The sequence below is a fragment of the Monopterus albus genome, unplaced genomic scaffold, assembly GCF_001952655.1.
Source record: "Monopterus albus unplaced genomic scaffold, M_albus_1.0 scaffold3.1, whole genome shotgun sequence".
Lineage (NCBI taxonomy): Eukaryota > Metazoa > Chordata > Actinopteri > Synbranchiformes > Synbranchidae > Monopterus > Monopterus albus.
Window position 1 is genome coordinate 8,675,341 of NW_018127883.1, and position 15,870 is coordinate 8,691,210.

Below are 15,870 nucleotides of genomic sequence, written 5' to 3' on the forward strand. Positions count from 1 at the left end.
CCTTCTCTCTTTTCTCATTTTTTTTAAAAGCAAAATATAACATTACATTTTTCATTTTCTCTTAAATTGAAGTCTTTCTTTATATTTACATGAAGTTACAATTACAAAGATACAGTGAACACCACCCATCTATGTTGACCTCACACCTTAATTGTAGCCCTTACCACATCTGAGCTGCTGTTCATGTAGGTTGCGAAACTCCAGGCCGTGGAGGTGGGTGGGGAACACACACACCGTGTCATTGCCAATCCTCACTAAGTTGCTTCGTGCCCAAAGGAGCAGCCACTTCAGCTGACAGTCACAGAATAAAGTCTCAGTGTGGAAGTGCCTGACAGGAACACCAGTGTACAGTTAGAAACTGCGTGCTTGTTACTGAATTTGACTAATTCATTCAGGTGTTCATCACTGCAGATATTTTGGTGTGTCACAACAACTGATACAATTATTGATGGTTTCTTTCTATTTATGTGTGTTGGTTCCAGGGTGCAGGCATTGTTCTTTCTGACTCACTAGCAAGGTTTACTGACCACCTACAGTACGTAGAGCAGAGCCATCCTTAATGTCATTAAATACTGTGCTTTCCCTGTTATAATAGAAAGTATCTGCAGTGAAAACAGCCTGTGATTTCCTGACTCTGCCCTAGCCCCAGCCTTTGACTGTCATGTATTACATGCACTCAAGCCATAAAGATAATGTTCCATGAATGTGCAAAGTTGAGGTTTGCCAGCCGTTTTAACTCCATACCATCTTTTCACTTTGACATTTGTTTCAACACTCAACCAAGTTCTGAAGGTTTTTCCAGAATCCACATATACTCTTCTAAGAATGCAGAATCAAAAATAATCCAATCCAGTGCAGGAAAATTAGAATTATAATCACTTTCTTGGGTCATACTATTTCTTTTAAGCAAGTTAAGCAAAGATGGCAACTCTAAATGATGTCATCTCTCACCTTTTTTGGAAAAGTTGAGCACAAATGTATTATTGAAACCTATTGTATTATACTTGCTTTTATATTATTGAAAACAAAGTGAAATTATTATTGAAAATGTTTAAATAATAAATTCATGAAGTTAAGCCCCTTTCACACAAATCCAGAGGGATAATGTCGTTTCCTGTTGCCATCTTTTTTCTTGTTGTATTTTTTTTTCCAAATGAGAATAGACATAGTTGAGATACTAATTAAAATACCAATGTTCCTGGACAGAACCATGTTATTGTTGATGCCACATCATTAGAGAGGATTCGGAAAATACCTTCTGAATTTGGGCAAGTGTTATGAAACAACGGTACGGGGTTAGAATGGTCAGCTAATCTCAATTTTGCAGGTAAATGGAAGATTATTAGTTATTAGATTAAGAGTTACAAACTGCAGCTAGCTATACCCTTGCCTCTGTATACTGAAAAATAATAAGTTAGGTTTAATTTGATTCTTCTCAAACACAATTTAGATAACTGTATTTTGTTTGCATATTGCATAGCCTATGAGTGTTTGACTTACAGTACTCTGAGAGCCATGAGGTGAGTAAAGAGTCCCACGGTCAAAGTGGAGAAGATGTTCCCAGATAAATTCCTATTAGTGAAAAAAGAAAGCACACACACAAAGATGTTCATACAGAAACAGGCCATCCTTTGCAAGCACTTAAGCCAAGTCACTGCATTTTATTATACATTGCTAAAGCCATAGACAGTGCAATTAAGCATAAGGCAGTAAAATTCATGTGTTCAATTTAAGGATTACTCACAATTTTGAGAGGTTGCCCAGATCAAGAAACATGTCAGGGGAGAGACAGCCAATCCTGTTGTTGGACAGGTCCCTAGAGGACAAAAATGTAAAGGAAAAAGAACATTCTTCAGTTGAGCTATTAACATATCACTTTAGTCAGAACAAAAAACAACTCAGAATAGGAATCAACTGCAAAAATGTCTCTTTTTTAGAATCAGTTTTTATGTCTGCTTGCCTTCTTAAAATACTGTGAACATAACCAGCTGTGAAAGCTGTGTTAGTCAACAGTGCACTGTTCATTCATCTGTTCAACTCCCTGTAATATCTCTTCTGACCTTTTGTAACTTTTTCCTCCACACATAACCACTGCCGGTAAATGTACTCCCCCACAAAGACATTCACGTGCAAATGCCGTGGGCTTCCGTATGCGAGTGGCTGAGTGCCGTCACGTCCGTGCCCTCACACTTTGTAATTAAAGAGCTGCTTTACTGGAGCAGCTGTGGGAAAATAAGCAGAGCACTAGAGTAATCACCAGTTGGGGAGCACTTAAATTAGCACTCCACTGCTCCCTGAGCCTGGCGCGCACACATACACGCGCCCCAAATGAGCATGGCTAACTCAACCGCTTGTGTCCCTGCCAGCCCAGATCCCACTAACTATAAGGCTGCAATCATGTCACTCACTCTTGAGTCTATATGTAGAAAGAAAGGATGAAAATAATCCTCAAGAGAATTACCGCAGTAGAAGACAAATCTCATACTTTACTTTTTTCTACACGTTTCTGCAGGTTTACAATTCAAACAAGTTTGTAAAGTTTAATGTTTTATCTAACTTTGAATATTGTCAACTTTAAGGATAATAAATAAGATTATCTTCCTTTTACAGATGAAAAGTTGAGAATGCAAGCAATAAAACTTGCACTTGCTCAATTCGGTACTCAGTGGGGTTTTGCCATTAAAGGTAAAGCCAAAGGCATCAGTAACTTAATAAAACTTGACAACAATGTAAAACTGAAGAAAGGTTGTTAATTTCTGTACTGCAGTCATATTTTCACAGAATTTTTGCTCAGATTCTTTGATGTGCAGCTTTGCCACCCACCAAAAGACTTTCACCAGCTCTGCTTATAAGAAAAAATAAACATTAGTGATGGCAAAGCTCAATAATACTATGGTAATAGACAATGAATAGTCTTTTTTATAAATCCATTCCTACTAATGTGTGGGCAGCAGCAAATATGCCAGCAGATTAGTTTGCTAGCAGCTAACCTTGTCGGCCCCGTGTCTCTTGCCTTGCAGGTGTAGCAATTCATCAACAGTCTCCCTGTGGTGGCTAGTGTTAGCAAACTATAGGCACATTCAGCTGTGTAACTTACTAATTTGTCTCCACTTGCAGTACTGCTTAGCCACAAGGGTGGACCAGCTCCCAACAACGTTTACTTCTTATTTTCCTCATGTAGTCTTTCCTCAGGTTGAGCTTTAATATGGACAAACAAGCGGCTGTCCTTTGTCCAATGCCCACACAAAATCAGACAGTCAAACTGACACAGTTGTCCTCTTTCAAAGCCCTAGTATTCCTCATTTTGGTATAGAGTCGGCCTCCTCCCAATTCCATTTCTGTATTTCCACTCTGATTGCTCTGTAGCTGGTCCAGTCTTGTTATGTCCACCACATGCTCACAGAGCACCACAGATGACCGCTATCCATGTATATAGACGTAAACAATGGAGGCAGATGGCGTTATCCTGTAACGAGACTGAAGTGAATCATTTACTGCTTGCAAACCAATGATGGTAAGATGATGTCATGGGGTAGGACTGGATAAGTCTGACTTCTTCCTACTCCATTCAAGCATGTACTAGGTATTAGCAAATTGATATTGGATTGTGTGTAAAAATGTGTGTTGTTATATCAACTGTTTTATATGCTTTAAAGAATAAATCCAATCAAATCAAACTACATTTTAGCTCAGACAAGCCAGCTAATGTTTATATCTCTAAAGCAAAAATGATCCTCATCCTGGTCCTTTCTTAGCGAAATCCTGAGAGTTTATTATGTGGTGCTGTGTGTTTACCACCAAAGCAGCCAGAATGGTGGCCAAAGATAACCGTCTGGCCTTTTTTGAACTGTCTGGTCCACACAGGAGGAGACAGAAGCCTTAGGGTGGAAGTCAAGAGTGTAATGACCTGTACATTGGGGAAACAAAACAGCCACTGCACAAGCACATGGCCCAACACAGGAGAGCCAACCCCAGAGGACCGGAGTCAACAGTCCACCTCCACCTGAAGGACAAAGGACATTCTTTTGAGGCCAGTGAAGTCCAGATTCTCTCCAGAGAACACCACTGGTTTGAGAGGAGTCAAAGAAGCAATTTCTGTCCAAATAGAACACTCCTCTCTAAATAGGGATGGTGGACTCAGACATAACTCCATCCATCTACAACTTTGCTTTGAAATCTCTACCCAAACATTTCCACCCCAGTAAACACCAGGACAATACGTGTTGGTCCACATGTGAGAGTTCAAAGACAGGTAATGACTCTCACTGATACCAGACCCTAACCACTCAGTCGTTAGAGGAAATTGTTGGCCATCGAAGGACTGAAACACCGCCCAGTGGGATAAATACCTCCTGCTCATCACCAGTCAGACAGAACTGATGAAGCCTCTTGGATGAGAGGTGAAATGTCTTCTACCTAAGGCTATGTCCAGATGCCTTCTAAGTTTTTTCAGCATCTTTAGACTCTGTAAATGCAGTGGTCAGCTGCGCCAGCAGAAGGTCTGTGATTCAAATTTCCCAAATCTGAGAGAAGAAAAGAAACCGAATGACAAATGTTGTCTCTCGGAACCGGCTGAAACAGTGGCTTCCACACTTTTACCTCAGTCTTCACTCATCTTTTCACTCTGTAGACGCTCCTTCTTGTTATCACTAAAGCCAGAGGAAATGTCCCCTGGAGAAAACTGTGGCGAGGCTTCATCATACTTACAGTCTCCTCAGGGCCAGCAGACCACGAAAGGCTCCAGGCTCCACTGTACTTATCAAGTTATTCTTTAGGTCCCTGGAGAGAAGAGACAGAAAGAAAGCATCAGAGATTCCTCTTCTATCTATCTATAAATGGAAAGACTCTGTTTTTCACTATGGGAATGAAGAAAATTTAAGTTTTGCATAAGATCAAAGAAAATAAGACAATTCCAGACACTAAATTAAGTATTTGTGGTATTCGTAAATACATTTCAAATCTAAATGATGTCTTGTCCATATACTATTGTAATAGGGCACTGCTGGGGCCATTCATTAGTGAGTTAACTTGCACCTGTTAGCTGGACAGCACAGGCCATTTTCTGCATGCTAAGCCCCACACCCCATCCAGCTAAAAATGCAAAAACACACACACTGTGGTTTCAGCCAGCAAATAACCCATTGCCTACCCCAAAACCTCTTATGCTGCTAAAAATGGAAATCTTCTTTCTGGGTTTTTTTTTCCTGCAGGCCAAAGAAAACTTCCTAAAATTGTGTCCCTGGTTTCCTTTAACCCGGTACTGCATGTCCAGTGTGATGAGAATGAGGAGAAGGGTAGAGCCTTTTTCCAAATGTGAGCAACACTGTGGCTCAGCTCAGCCCTAAATTTCTTTTTTTAAATTAATTGCCACAAAGGCCACATCAGGTGCAGCCAAATGAAACAAAACAAGACCAAAAGGACTATCAAAGCAGAAGCTATTGTCCCAAAGTGAAAATAAAAGTAATGCCAGATTTCTCCATTTGACCTGTGGGACAGCTTGGAAGCAAAACATTCCTTTTAACCTAATCAAAGCAGAAGGTATATAACTCGGTGTTCTACATTTTGTGACAGGTTTACAGGTGCTATACAGTAATGCAGTCTGAAAGCAGGGTGTCTACACCACCACTACTACTACTAAATGAAAAACCTCAGCTGTGATTGTTTTACAATAACCGATAATTTATTTGATGTAAAGCATTATTTACACATACAGAAGTCAAGCCATCATTAGCAGGAGAATAATTACTCCCAACTAGGGTTAATGATCCATATCCTGTGTTAAACTGTTTGGTCCATGGTTCAACACATACTTTGTCTGCATCATTAAGACTCCCCAGCAGTTTATTCTGACCAGGTTTTGACCAGACATACAGAAAATGTGTAAATGCATATTGACATGCACCCTTCTGTACTTATTTATTGATATACAGTGCCTATAAAAAGTAGTCATCCCCTTGTTTTACCCTTTTATTGATTTTATAAATCAATCTTGGTGAATATAATTTGGCTTTTTTGACAAAGAAATTACAAAAAAAAAACCCTCTTTAATGTCAAAGTGAAAACAGGTTTCTACAAAGTTATGCCAATTAAATAAAAATAATGGAGATGACAAGGGGGTGACTACTTTTTATAGGCACTGTATAATCTCAGAAGGTGTTGAATGCTGTTTTCAAACCTGGAATTTTGTGATTGGTTTGACTTTCAGCACCTGAACATACCAGCCTTTGAGTTCTGCTGATTTTTCATAGTCAGCCAACACAAACACTACAAATGAATCAATTTCTGTCCTGTCTGTGCTCAAACTGAACTGGATGTATCTGGAGCATCCACTACTGTATGTAGCTGTATGGGACAGTATTTATTTGTTTATGTGTATACATCTAGGATGGATAATCAGCATGATCCCCCAAAATGTATCATGGTGTGATGACAACTTCACGTTCTCTATTGTGCAGAGTTCAATTTTATAATGTACATAGAACAACCCCCAGTAGAAACAACCACACAGGATACTTTCAAATTACCTAAAAAAATGCCTCACTCTCAACCAAAAACTAATAACATCATTAAACATCAAAACTGAAATATTAAAAACTAAACAATTCCAACTGTAGTTTTGAATTGCAATTTTGAGCCTTTGGATGTGGTTCCTATGGGTGTGTGAACATTTAAATCCCCACTCAAATATAATATATTGCCATCATAATATTCATAATATTCACTAAGAGAACAATCATGATTGTGATTTTTGTCATTATGTTGTTGTGCCATTATCCACAGAATGTGAATAGCTTGTTTGCTTTGCTGGCTTCCTGCAGGAGGTCTTTTTTTAGAGCCACATAAAACAAACAGCAGCATCACAGGCAACACAATGACCTTTTATAGTCACCAGAACTGAGCCAACAACTGCAAATAAATGTTATAAATTGTGGTTGTGTTATAAACTGGCAAGACTCCAGACGGGTGGGGTCAGCTTCATAATACAACAGATTGAGTGCCAAAAAGTTTCAATAATTAGAGGAAACTATTTGAAAGTAAATTTACAGTAGCATCCTTCTCTTAAGCTTTTTCTGTGATTAACTATTTGGCATGAGCTGAAGTGTCCTCTGTCACTAAGCCCCATGCATCTCCAAACAAGATACAACAAGCTAAAAGAGTTATTTGCAAAACACCCATCATGTGTAAGAAAGACACTGTGGAATCAGTATTGCGATCCAGTCTTGATGTGCATCAGAAAAGGTTGATTTTGTGAAATATTCCAGCTGTTTGGTGTGGGCCCTTTGTCCTACTTTATCTTCTGAACAGTTTTTTACCTTTTTTATTTCTCTAGGGTGCAACACCCACTTTGTAAATAGAAAGGGGTAGCACTGGCAGTCATGACCTCAAGAGGTCTCCCTCTCAACATTCTGTATGCACACATAAACAAGAGAACATGCTATGAGTTCTGCTGTATGTACTGTACTGAAACTTCAGTCTCCAGCTTCCAGTTTCCATCCCCAAAACAAACTGAACTTCTCCCCTCTGGACAACGTTACAGAACACTGAAACAACCAGACACAAGGACTGTGTCGTGTGTTGTCTATATAACAGAATACTGATAACACCCCAGTGCATCAGTCTGTACATATAACCATTGTACATATCTAAAAGCTCATACAGTATTTATTAATAGATTTTTACACCCAAGTCAAATTTCTCATGTGTTCAACACAGTGTACTTGGCAAATAAAGATGATTCTGATCTTTACCTAATTACCCATTCAGGTTTATTTCCACCATATCGCTCTCTTTCCTGTTCAGGACCTAACACATATAAAGTGAGGGTAGCCCTAGACAAGCCCCCCCACCCCAATAAATGACCCGATAGGTCTTATTATAAGCCATTGTCAACTTTAAGTAGCAACTAGCCACTACACTACTAAAACGTGCAAGAAAAGGACCACATGACCAAGTGAGCTGGCAATAATAAGCTACTTCTAATTTAAAAGTGCAAACTGAAGTATGCAGCAGAGAACAGGGTTTTTGACAAAGTGGATCTATATGTGAAAAGTCAGGAAACGCTGACTTACTGTACAGTGCCTTGCGAAAGTATTCGGCCCCCTTGAACTTTGCGACCTTTTGCCACATTTCAGGCTTCAAACATAAAGATATAAAACTGTAATTTTTTTGTGAAGAATCAACAACAAGTGGGACACAATCATGAAGTGGAACGAAATTTATTGGATATTTCAAACTTTTTTAACAAATAAAAAACTGAAAAATTGGGCGTGCAAAATTATTCAGCCCCCTTAAGTTAATACTTTGTAGCGCCACCTTTTGCTGCGATTACAGCTGTAAGTCACTTGGGGTATGTCTCTATCAGTTTTGCACATCAAGAGACTGAAATTTTTGCCCATTCCGCCTTGCAAAACAGCTCGAGCTCAGTGAGGTTGGATAGAGAGCGTTTGTGAACAGCAGTTTTCAGTTCTTCCCACAGATTCTCGATTGGATTCAGGTCTGGACTTTGACTTGGCCATTCTAACACCTGGATATGTGTATTTGTGAACCATTCCATTGTAGATTTTGCTTTATGTTTTGAATCATTGTCTTGTTGGAAGACAAATCTCCGTCCCAGTACTCAGGTCTTTTGCAGACTCCATCAGGTTTCCTTCCAGAATAGTCCTGTATTTGGCTCCATCCATCTTCCCATCAAGTTTAACCATCTTCCCTGTCCCTGCTGAAGAAAAGCAGGCCCAAACCAGGATGCTGCCACCACCATGTTTGACAGTGGGGATGGTGTGTTCAGGGTGATGAGCTGTGTTGCTTTTACGCCAAACATAACGTTTTGCATTGTTGCCAAAAAGTTCGATTTTGGTTTCATCTGACCAGAGCACCTTCTTCCACATGTTTGGTGTGTCTCCCAGGTGGCTTGTGGCAAACTTTAAACGACACTTTTTATGGATATCTTTAAGAAATGGCTTTCTTCTTGCCACTCTTCCATAAAGGCCAGATTTGTGCAGTATACGACTGATTGTTGTCCTATGGACAGAGTCTCCCACCTCAGCTGTAGATCTCTGCAGTTCATCCAGAGTGATCATGGGCCTCTTGGCTGCATCTCTGATCAGTCTTCTCCTTGTATGAGCTGAAAGTTTAGAGGGACGGCCAGGTCTTGGTAGATTTGCAGTGGTCTGATACTCCTTCCATTTCAATATTATCGCTTGCACAGTGCTCCTTGGGATGTTTAAAGCTTGGGAAATCTTTTTGTATCCAAATCCGGCTTTAAACTTCTCCACAACAGTATCTCAGACCTGCCTGGTGTGTTCCTTGTTCTTCATGATGCTCTCTGCGCTTTAAACGGACCTCTGAGACTATCACAGTGCAGGTGCATTTATACGGAGACTTGATTACACACAGGTGGATTCTATTTATCATCATTAGTCATTTAGGTCAACATTGGATCATTCAGAGATCCTCACTGAACTTCTGGAGAGAGTTTGCTGCACTGAAAGTAAAGGGGCTGAATAATTTTGCACGCCCAATTTTTCAGTTTTTTATTTGTTAAAAAAGTTTGAAATATCCAATAAATTTCGTTCCACTTCATGATTGTGTCCCACTTGTTGTTGATTCTTCACAAAAAATTACAGTTTTATATCTTTATGTTTGAAGCCTGAAATGTGGCAAAAGGTCGCAAAGTTCAAGGGGGCCGAATACTTTCGCAAGGCACTGTATATGAACTTCACCTGTCCATAAGACAGTGGAGGGCACTGTCTAGAAGCACACTATGATACACCTAGCAGATGACACAGCTCACACAGTATACCCATAAACTGTTTAATACTGTAATATTCAGCACTCAAATAAAAACCACTAAAACCTAAAAATACTATAATTGCTTGCATTTTAAATGATGCTTAAGCTGTATTTCCAAACAATGAGTTCTATCCACTCACCATTCTGTTGATCTGAGCTTCTCTTTTTAACAGAAACACTGTACCCTTCTCAGACTAAATATTTAGTTGACACACTGCTGTTATTGAAACCACAAACTTCCTGTGTACACACTGCCCTCATTTCATAATAAGGGCCTTCCAGCAAAGTGAAGAGACTATTCCTGGGGAGTTCAATGTAAAACAGATAGATTAAGAACACAATTTGCAGCAGCAGCATAAATCGACAATATATTAGCATAGCAAAGTGGAGCAAATCACTAAACAGGGAGTCGTCTAACTACAGTGTATATACAGTGGGTACGGAAAGTATTCAGACCCCCTTAAATTTTTCACTCTTTGTTGTATTGCAGCCATATGCTAAAATCATTTAAGTTCATTTTTTTCCTCATTAATGTACACACAGCACCTCATATTGACAGAAAAACACAGAATTTTTGACATTTGTGCAGATTTATTAAAAAAGAAAAACTGAAATATCACATGGTCATAAGTATTCAGACCCTTTGCTCAGTATTTAGTAGAAGCACCCTTTTGAGCTAATACAGCCATGAGTCTTTTTGGGAATGATGCAACAAGTTTTTCACACCTGCATTTGGGGATCCTCTGCCATTCCTCCTTGCAGATCCTCTCCAGTTCTGTCAGGTTGGATGGTAAACGTTGGTGGACAGCCATTTTCAGGTCTCTCCAGAGATGCTCAATTGGGTTTAAGTCAGGGCTCTGGCTGGGCCATTCAAGAACAGTCACAGAGTTGTTGTGAAGCCACTCCTTCGTTATTTTAGCTGTGTGCTTAGGGTCATTGTCTTGTTGGAAGGTGAACCTTCGGCCCAGTCTGAGGTCCTGAGCACTCTGGAGAAGGTTTTCGTCCAGGATATCCCTGTACTTGGCCGCATTCACCCTTCCCTCGATTGCAACCAGTCGTCCTGTCCCTGCAGCTGAAAAACACCCCCATAGCATGAGGCTGCCACCACCATGCTTCACTGTTGGGACTGTATTGGACAGGTGATGAGCAGTGCCTGGTTTTCTCCACACATACCACTTAGAATTAAGGCCAAAAAGTTCTATCTTGGTCTCATCAGACCAGAGAATCTTATTTCTCACCATCTTGGAGTCCTTCAGCTGTTTTTTAGCAAACTCCATGCGGGCTTTCATGTGTCTTGCACTGAGGAGAGGCTTCCGTCGGGCCACTCTGCCATAAAGCCCCGACTGGTGGAGGGCTGCAGTGATGGTTGACTTTCTACAACTTTCTCCCATCTCCCGACTGCATCTCTGGAGCTCAGCCACAGTCATCTTTGGGTTCTTCTGGTGCTCTTAGGCACCTTAAGTGCAGCAGAAATTTTTTTTTGTAACCTTGGCCAGATCTGTGCCTTGCCACAATTCTGTCTCTGAGCTCTTCAGGCAGTTCCTTTGACCTCATGATTCTCATTTGCTCTGACAAGCACTGTGAGCTGTAGTGTCTTATATAGACAGGTGTGTGGCTTTCCTAATCACGTCCAATCAGTATAATCAAACACAGCTGGACTCAAATGAAGGTGTAGAACCATCTCAGGGATGATCAGAAGAAATGGACAGCACCTAAGTTAAATATATGAGTGTCACAGCAAAGGGTCTGAATACTTATGACCATGTGATATTTCAGTTTTTCTTTAATAAATCTGCGAAAATGTTTTTCTGTCAATATGGGGTGCTGTGTGTACATTAATGAGGAAAAAAATGAACTTAAATGATTTTAGCATATGGCTGCAATATAACAAAGAGTGAAAAATTTAAGGGGGTCTGAATACTTTCCGTACCCGCTACGATATATTACATATACAGTACTTAAACAAGTGAAATAAAATCTAAGTACTGACTGATAATAGCTTTTCTCAAATAACAACCTGGTCATATCTTCAGTTGTGGTAAACAAAGGCACTGGCTGCTATATTAGATTTTAAAGTACACACATATATGTTCATACAAATAAATGATAGCTACTCCTGGAGAGAGCTGACCCACATCTCCACTGTAGATACAGCTGGAGCAGCTCAAATGAGATGAATGTTTAAACAATAACCATTTTCTACTTCCCAGCCCTGCATGTTTGAAGAGCTGGAGCAGCCCTCAGTATAAATGCAACCATTTGTAGTTAATGTTTGAAAAGCTACTGAAGTGCTTCCCCATTGATTTAAACTACACTGTATGCCTTAGCCTGCTCTACTTCTCCCAAGCCATGTGATCCTGAGGATATCAGCCTGTTTATTATGTGACACTAATGGGCAGATCCCTCCCCAAGCCTAGATGATTACCACATCACACAGACACAGTGATATGGAGGTTTGCACACACTTACACTCACTGAGCGCAAGTGTACACATGCACATAGTGACCAGACCACACAGGCAGTCTCTAGACAGTGCACTGCTTTATCTTTGATACTGTAGCAAACAGTATTTAATCATGCACAGCTTCAATAAATGAATATGACTGTTGCTGTAATTATCAAAATACTAACAAATTAATAAAAGGTCAAAATTTTCATAAAGTACATAAGTAAACAAAAGTGAAGCTTTGTGCAGCGACTTGTGCGCTCATCCAAATGGAATGTGACATGCACTGTATGTGCACCGATGCGGACATTCATTAGCATAACTTAAATCATTGGGTATTTCTAAATGCTGAATGTGTATGTGTGTGTCTGCAAAGATACCTTGTTTCCAGTTAACAAGAACAGCCTGTGTCACATGGCTAATAATCTGGTCCAAGCAGTGAACTCAAACACACACACACACACACACACACACACTCCCACAAACTGTAAATACACACCCAAACAAACTACATCCAGTTTGTCATTATAGCCAAAAGGATCGGAGATGCTGCATTCAAATTTAGGGAGTAAGTAACCCTGAAAGCAGCAAGAAGGGACCTGTCACATGGCATCAGAGAAGCAAAACGGAAGTACACACAGAAAGTCAGCTGCCACTTTGCTGCAGCAGAGAGACACAGCACTTGTGGAAAGGCATCCTGTCAGAAACGACGCGCGTAATGCGGCCGAAAAGTGTTAGGTGAACTCAATTAAATGGCCAGACGAGGAAGTGTAAAACAAAACCATCTCTTTATTAAGAGAACTAACGTTGAACAAAAGAAAACCATACAAGACACAGTGAAAACACAAAACTCACATGTCCTTAACAGTCCGAGGTCAGAGCCAGCAAACACATACATCCAGGGGAATCCAAAACGCGTTGTCCAAAGATAAGTCCGTTAAGCCGATACACTGAAGCAGTCCGAAATAAGAGGGCAAGGCAGAACAGAATAATCCAAGGAAGCAGTCCGGGTCAGAAACACAAGATACCAAAACCGAAGGAAAGCTGGAAAGTCAGAGCTGGGGTCTAGAACAATCTGGCAGCGTCCTGGTGGGAGGACGCTGCCTAAATAGAGGTGTAAACAGGTGCAAACGATAATGAAGCAGGTCAAACTAATGTGAGTGATGAAGAACGTAAAAAGACCAAAACTAAGGTAAAACAAAAACAGGAAGTAACGTCAAAATAAAAGCCGGACGGGAAGCAGTGGAACCGAATCATGACACATCCATGCCATAATGGACTATAATAGAGATGTGTGACAGTGATGCCTCCCTTCAGATGTGCTGAATAACTACAGTACATATGATTTGACAAGTTACATAATATGCAGGCACTGAAGACCATTCCTCTGCTAGATGACCAGGTTCTGCTTATGACTGTAGACAGTGTGAGAAAGACCTTCTCCGGAATGAAGACCAGACAAAGTCCCAGGTTGTGTCATCAAAACCTGTGCTCAACAGCCAGCACATGTCTTTGCAGACATCTTCAACATCTCTTGCAGTCAGACTCACATGCTTTAAGCCAAAAACCATCAAAGTAATTTGCTAAGAAGTCTCACATGTGCTGTCTGAATGACTACAGCAGTTTAGCACTCACGCTGATCATTGCTTGAGTGCCTGGTCCTGCAGCACATTATGTTAGTCTCTTCATCACATCCAGAGTCTCTACACCTCTCTTTGCAACTGGATCCTGGACTTTGTCCCTTGTAGGTCAGTCCAGATCGGCAGCTACACCTCCAGAACCACCACTCATGAAGGCTTTGTGATCAGCCCAGTCCTATTCACACTGCTGATGTATGACTGCACTGAATCATCCAGCTCCAGCCTCCTCATTAATTTCATTCAGTACTAGCAGCATGTGTGTAAGACCAACTGCCTTTCCCTAATAATAGGGAGAATAAGAAGGTTATTACTGACACACAGACCACACACCACTGGTCATCAATGGCACTGATATACAGAAGGTAAACAAGACAGGACAAGAATTCCTGGAAATGCAAATCACAGAGGACCCCTCCTGGACCTCACATGTGACAAAACTCCTCAAGAAAGCACAGCTTTATCTTCACTTCCTGCATCAACTAAAGAGTGTGAGCCTCCCTCCACCTGTCTTCACCAGGTGATACACAGGCACTGGTGAGAAAATCCCAACCATCTGCGTCAATAAAAACAGAAAAATGAATTGGCTGTTTAGGAGTCTGATGGCAGTCAGAAAGAAAGAGTTTTTCAGTCTAGAGGTCCTGCATTTCACACTTCTGAGCCTCCGACCGGAGGGTAGGGGTAAGAACAGTCCGTGCTGGGGGTGGGTGGGGTCCTTGGGCAGTCCAGGTGTGTGTGTCCTTCCTCTCTGTGGCTGGAGGGCTCAAAGCAGGTGTAGAAGGTGTTGAGGTCATCCGGCAGGCTGTCTGTGGGGCTGATGATGCTGGTGGTGGTCCTGTAGTCTGTAGCCTGTGTAGTCATGTCACACCAATTTATAATCCCTTAATATTCAATATGTAGTATCCTTCAGAGTGATACTGTAACATCCTGACAACAACTTTCCACCACAAGCACATTCCAGCCTGTGCTGGTCTGACTGACGGTACTGTGTGATGTGTCCTGCTAGGACAGGACAAACTAGCTGGCAGTAACAAGTAGCAAAGCTCTGAGCTTTCAAAGGAACTGGACATTCAGTTATTAAATTGCTTACGTTGAATCTGTTTCTGAATATTGCAGGGCTCTTATTTTGTAAGCAGACCAACCTGTTTGTGTGCGTGTGTGTGTGGTGTGTGGGTTTTATTTTGCGTGGACGACATAGGAAAAACTTTAAACCCTATCGGAAAAAAACTCTTCACTATGAGCTGCAGGAGGTTTCAACAAACACGTTGATCACTTCTATGTCAAGATATTCCACAAAATGAAGGCGCAGTGGTGATTTACAAATACACATTATTTATTATGTGGATGCTGAATCAGCTTTGTGACCCTACCATCCAGGCCGATGTGTCAGTGTCAATATCTCCTTCACCAAACTGCATAAAATCTATTTCCCCCAAAACAGTGGGGATCCTAAGCACCTTGAGCACCAAATAGACCACAAGTCACAATATTTCATTTATGTATGTTTTATACATACATATTCAGAACTGAAAAAATGCTCAATAAATAAATTTAAAAAAAGCTTGAGACTGGCACAAAAATTTGGTACAGATGTATATGGTTCCTAAAGAATAATAATTAGTGCTAATTAGGAAATGGCAGTATGTTAATAAGGTTAATGAAGATGGTGAACAAAGCAAATGTTATACCAGCTATACATAACTATGTTAATTTGGTAATTGTGAGCATGTCAGCATGACTATGCTAGCATTTAACTGCAAGTAAAGCCTCACAGAGCTGCTAGCATGGCTCCAGACTCTTGTCCACTACTGTGGTTTTTTTCACAGACTAAATGATTAATCAAAAAATATCCACTGATGAATTGATAATGAAAATAATCAGGAGTCACAGCCTAAACAAAATAGAGGCAGATACAGTATGCAGCACAGTATATTAGCCAGTTTTGTGTGTGTGTGTGTGTGTGTGTGTGTGTGTGTGTGTGTGTGTGTGTGTGTGTGT

General features: G+C 40.6%; 1 protein-coding gene across 3 annotated transcripts in view; it reads right to left on the minus strand.

The window, feature by feature from the left end:
- The window catches only part of adgra1b (adhesion G protein-coupled receptor A1b), a 163,788-nt gene that overhangs the window by 132,302 nt on the left and 15,616 nt on the right, over positions 1-15,870 (minus strand). For all 3 annotated transcript variants that reach the window (XM_020599331.1, XM_020599338.1, XM_020599323.1), the window contains 4 exons: positions 4,708-4,779; positions 1,745-1,816; positions 1,501-1,572; positions 165-328 (listed from right to left, as the gene is read on the minus strand). In XM_020599331.1, coding sequence (XP_020454987.1) covers positions 165-328; positions 1,501-1,572; positions 1,745-1,816; positions 4,708-4,779 — 380 coding nt within the window. The remainder of the gene's footprint in view (positions 1-164; positions 329-1,500; positions 1,573-1,744; positions 1,817-4,707; positions 4,780-15,870) is intronic.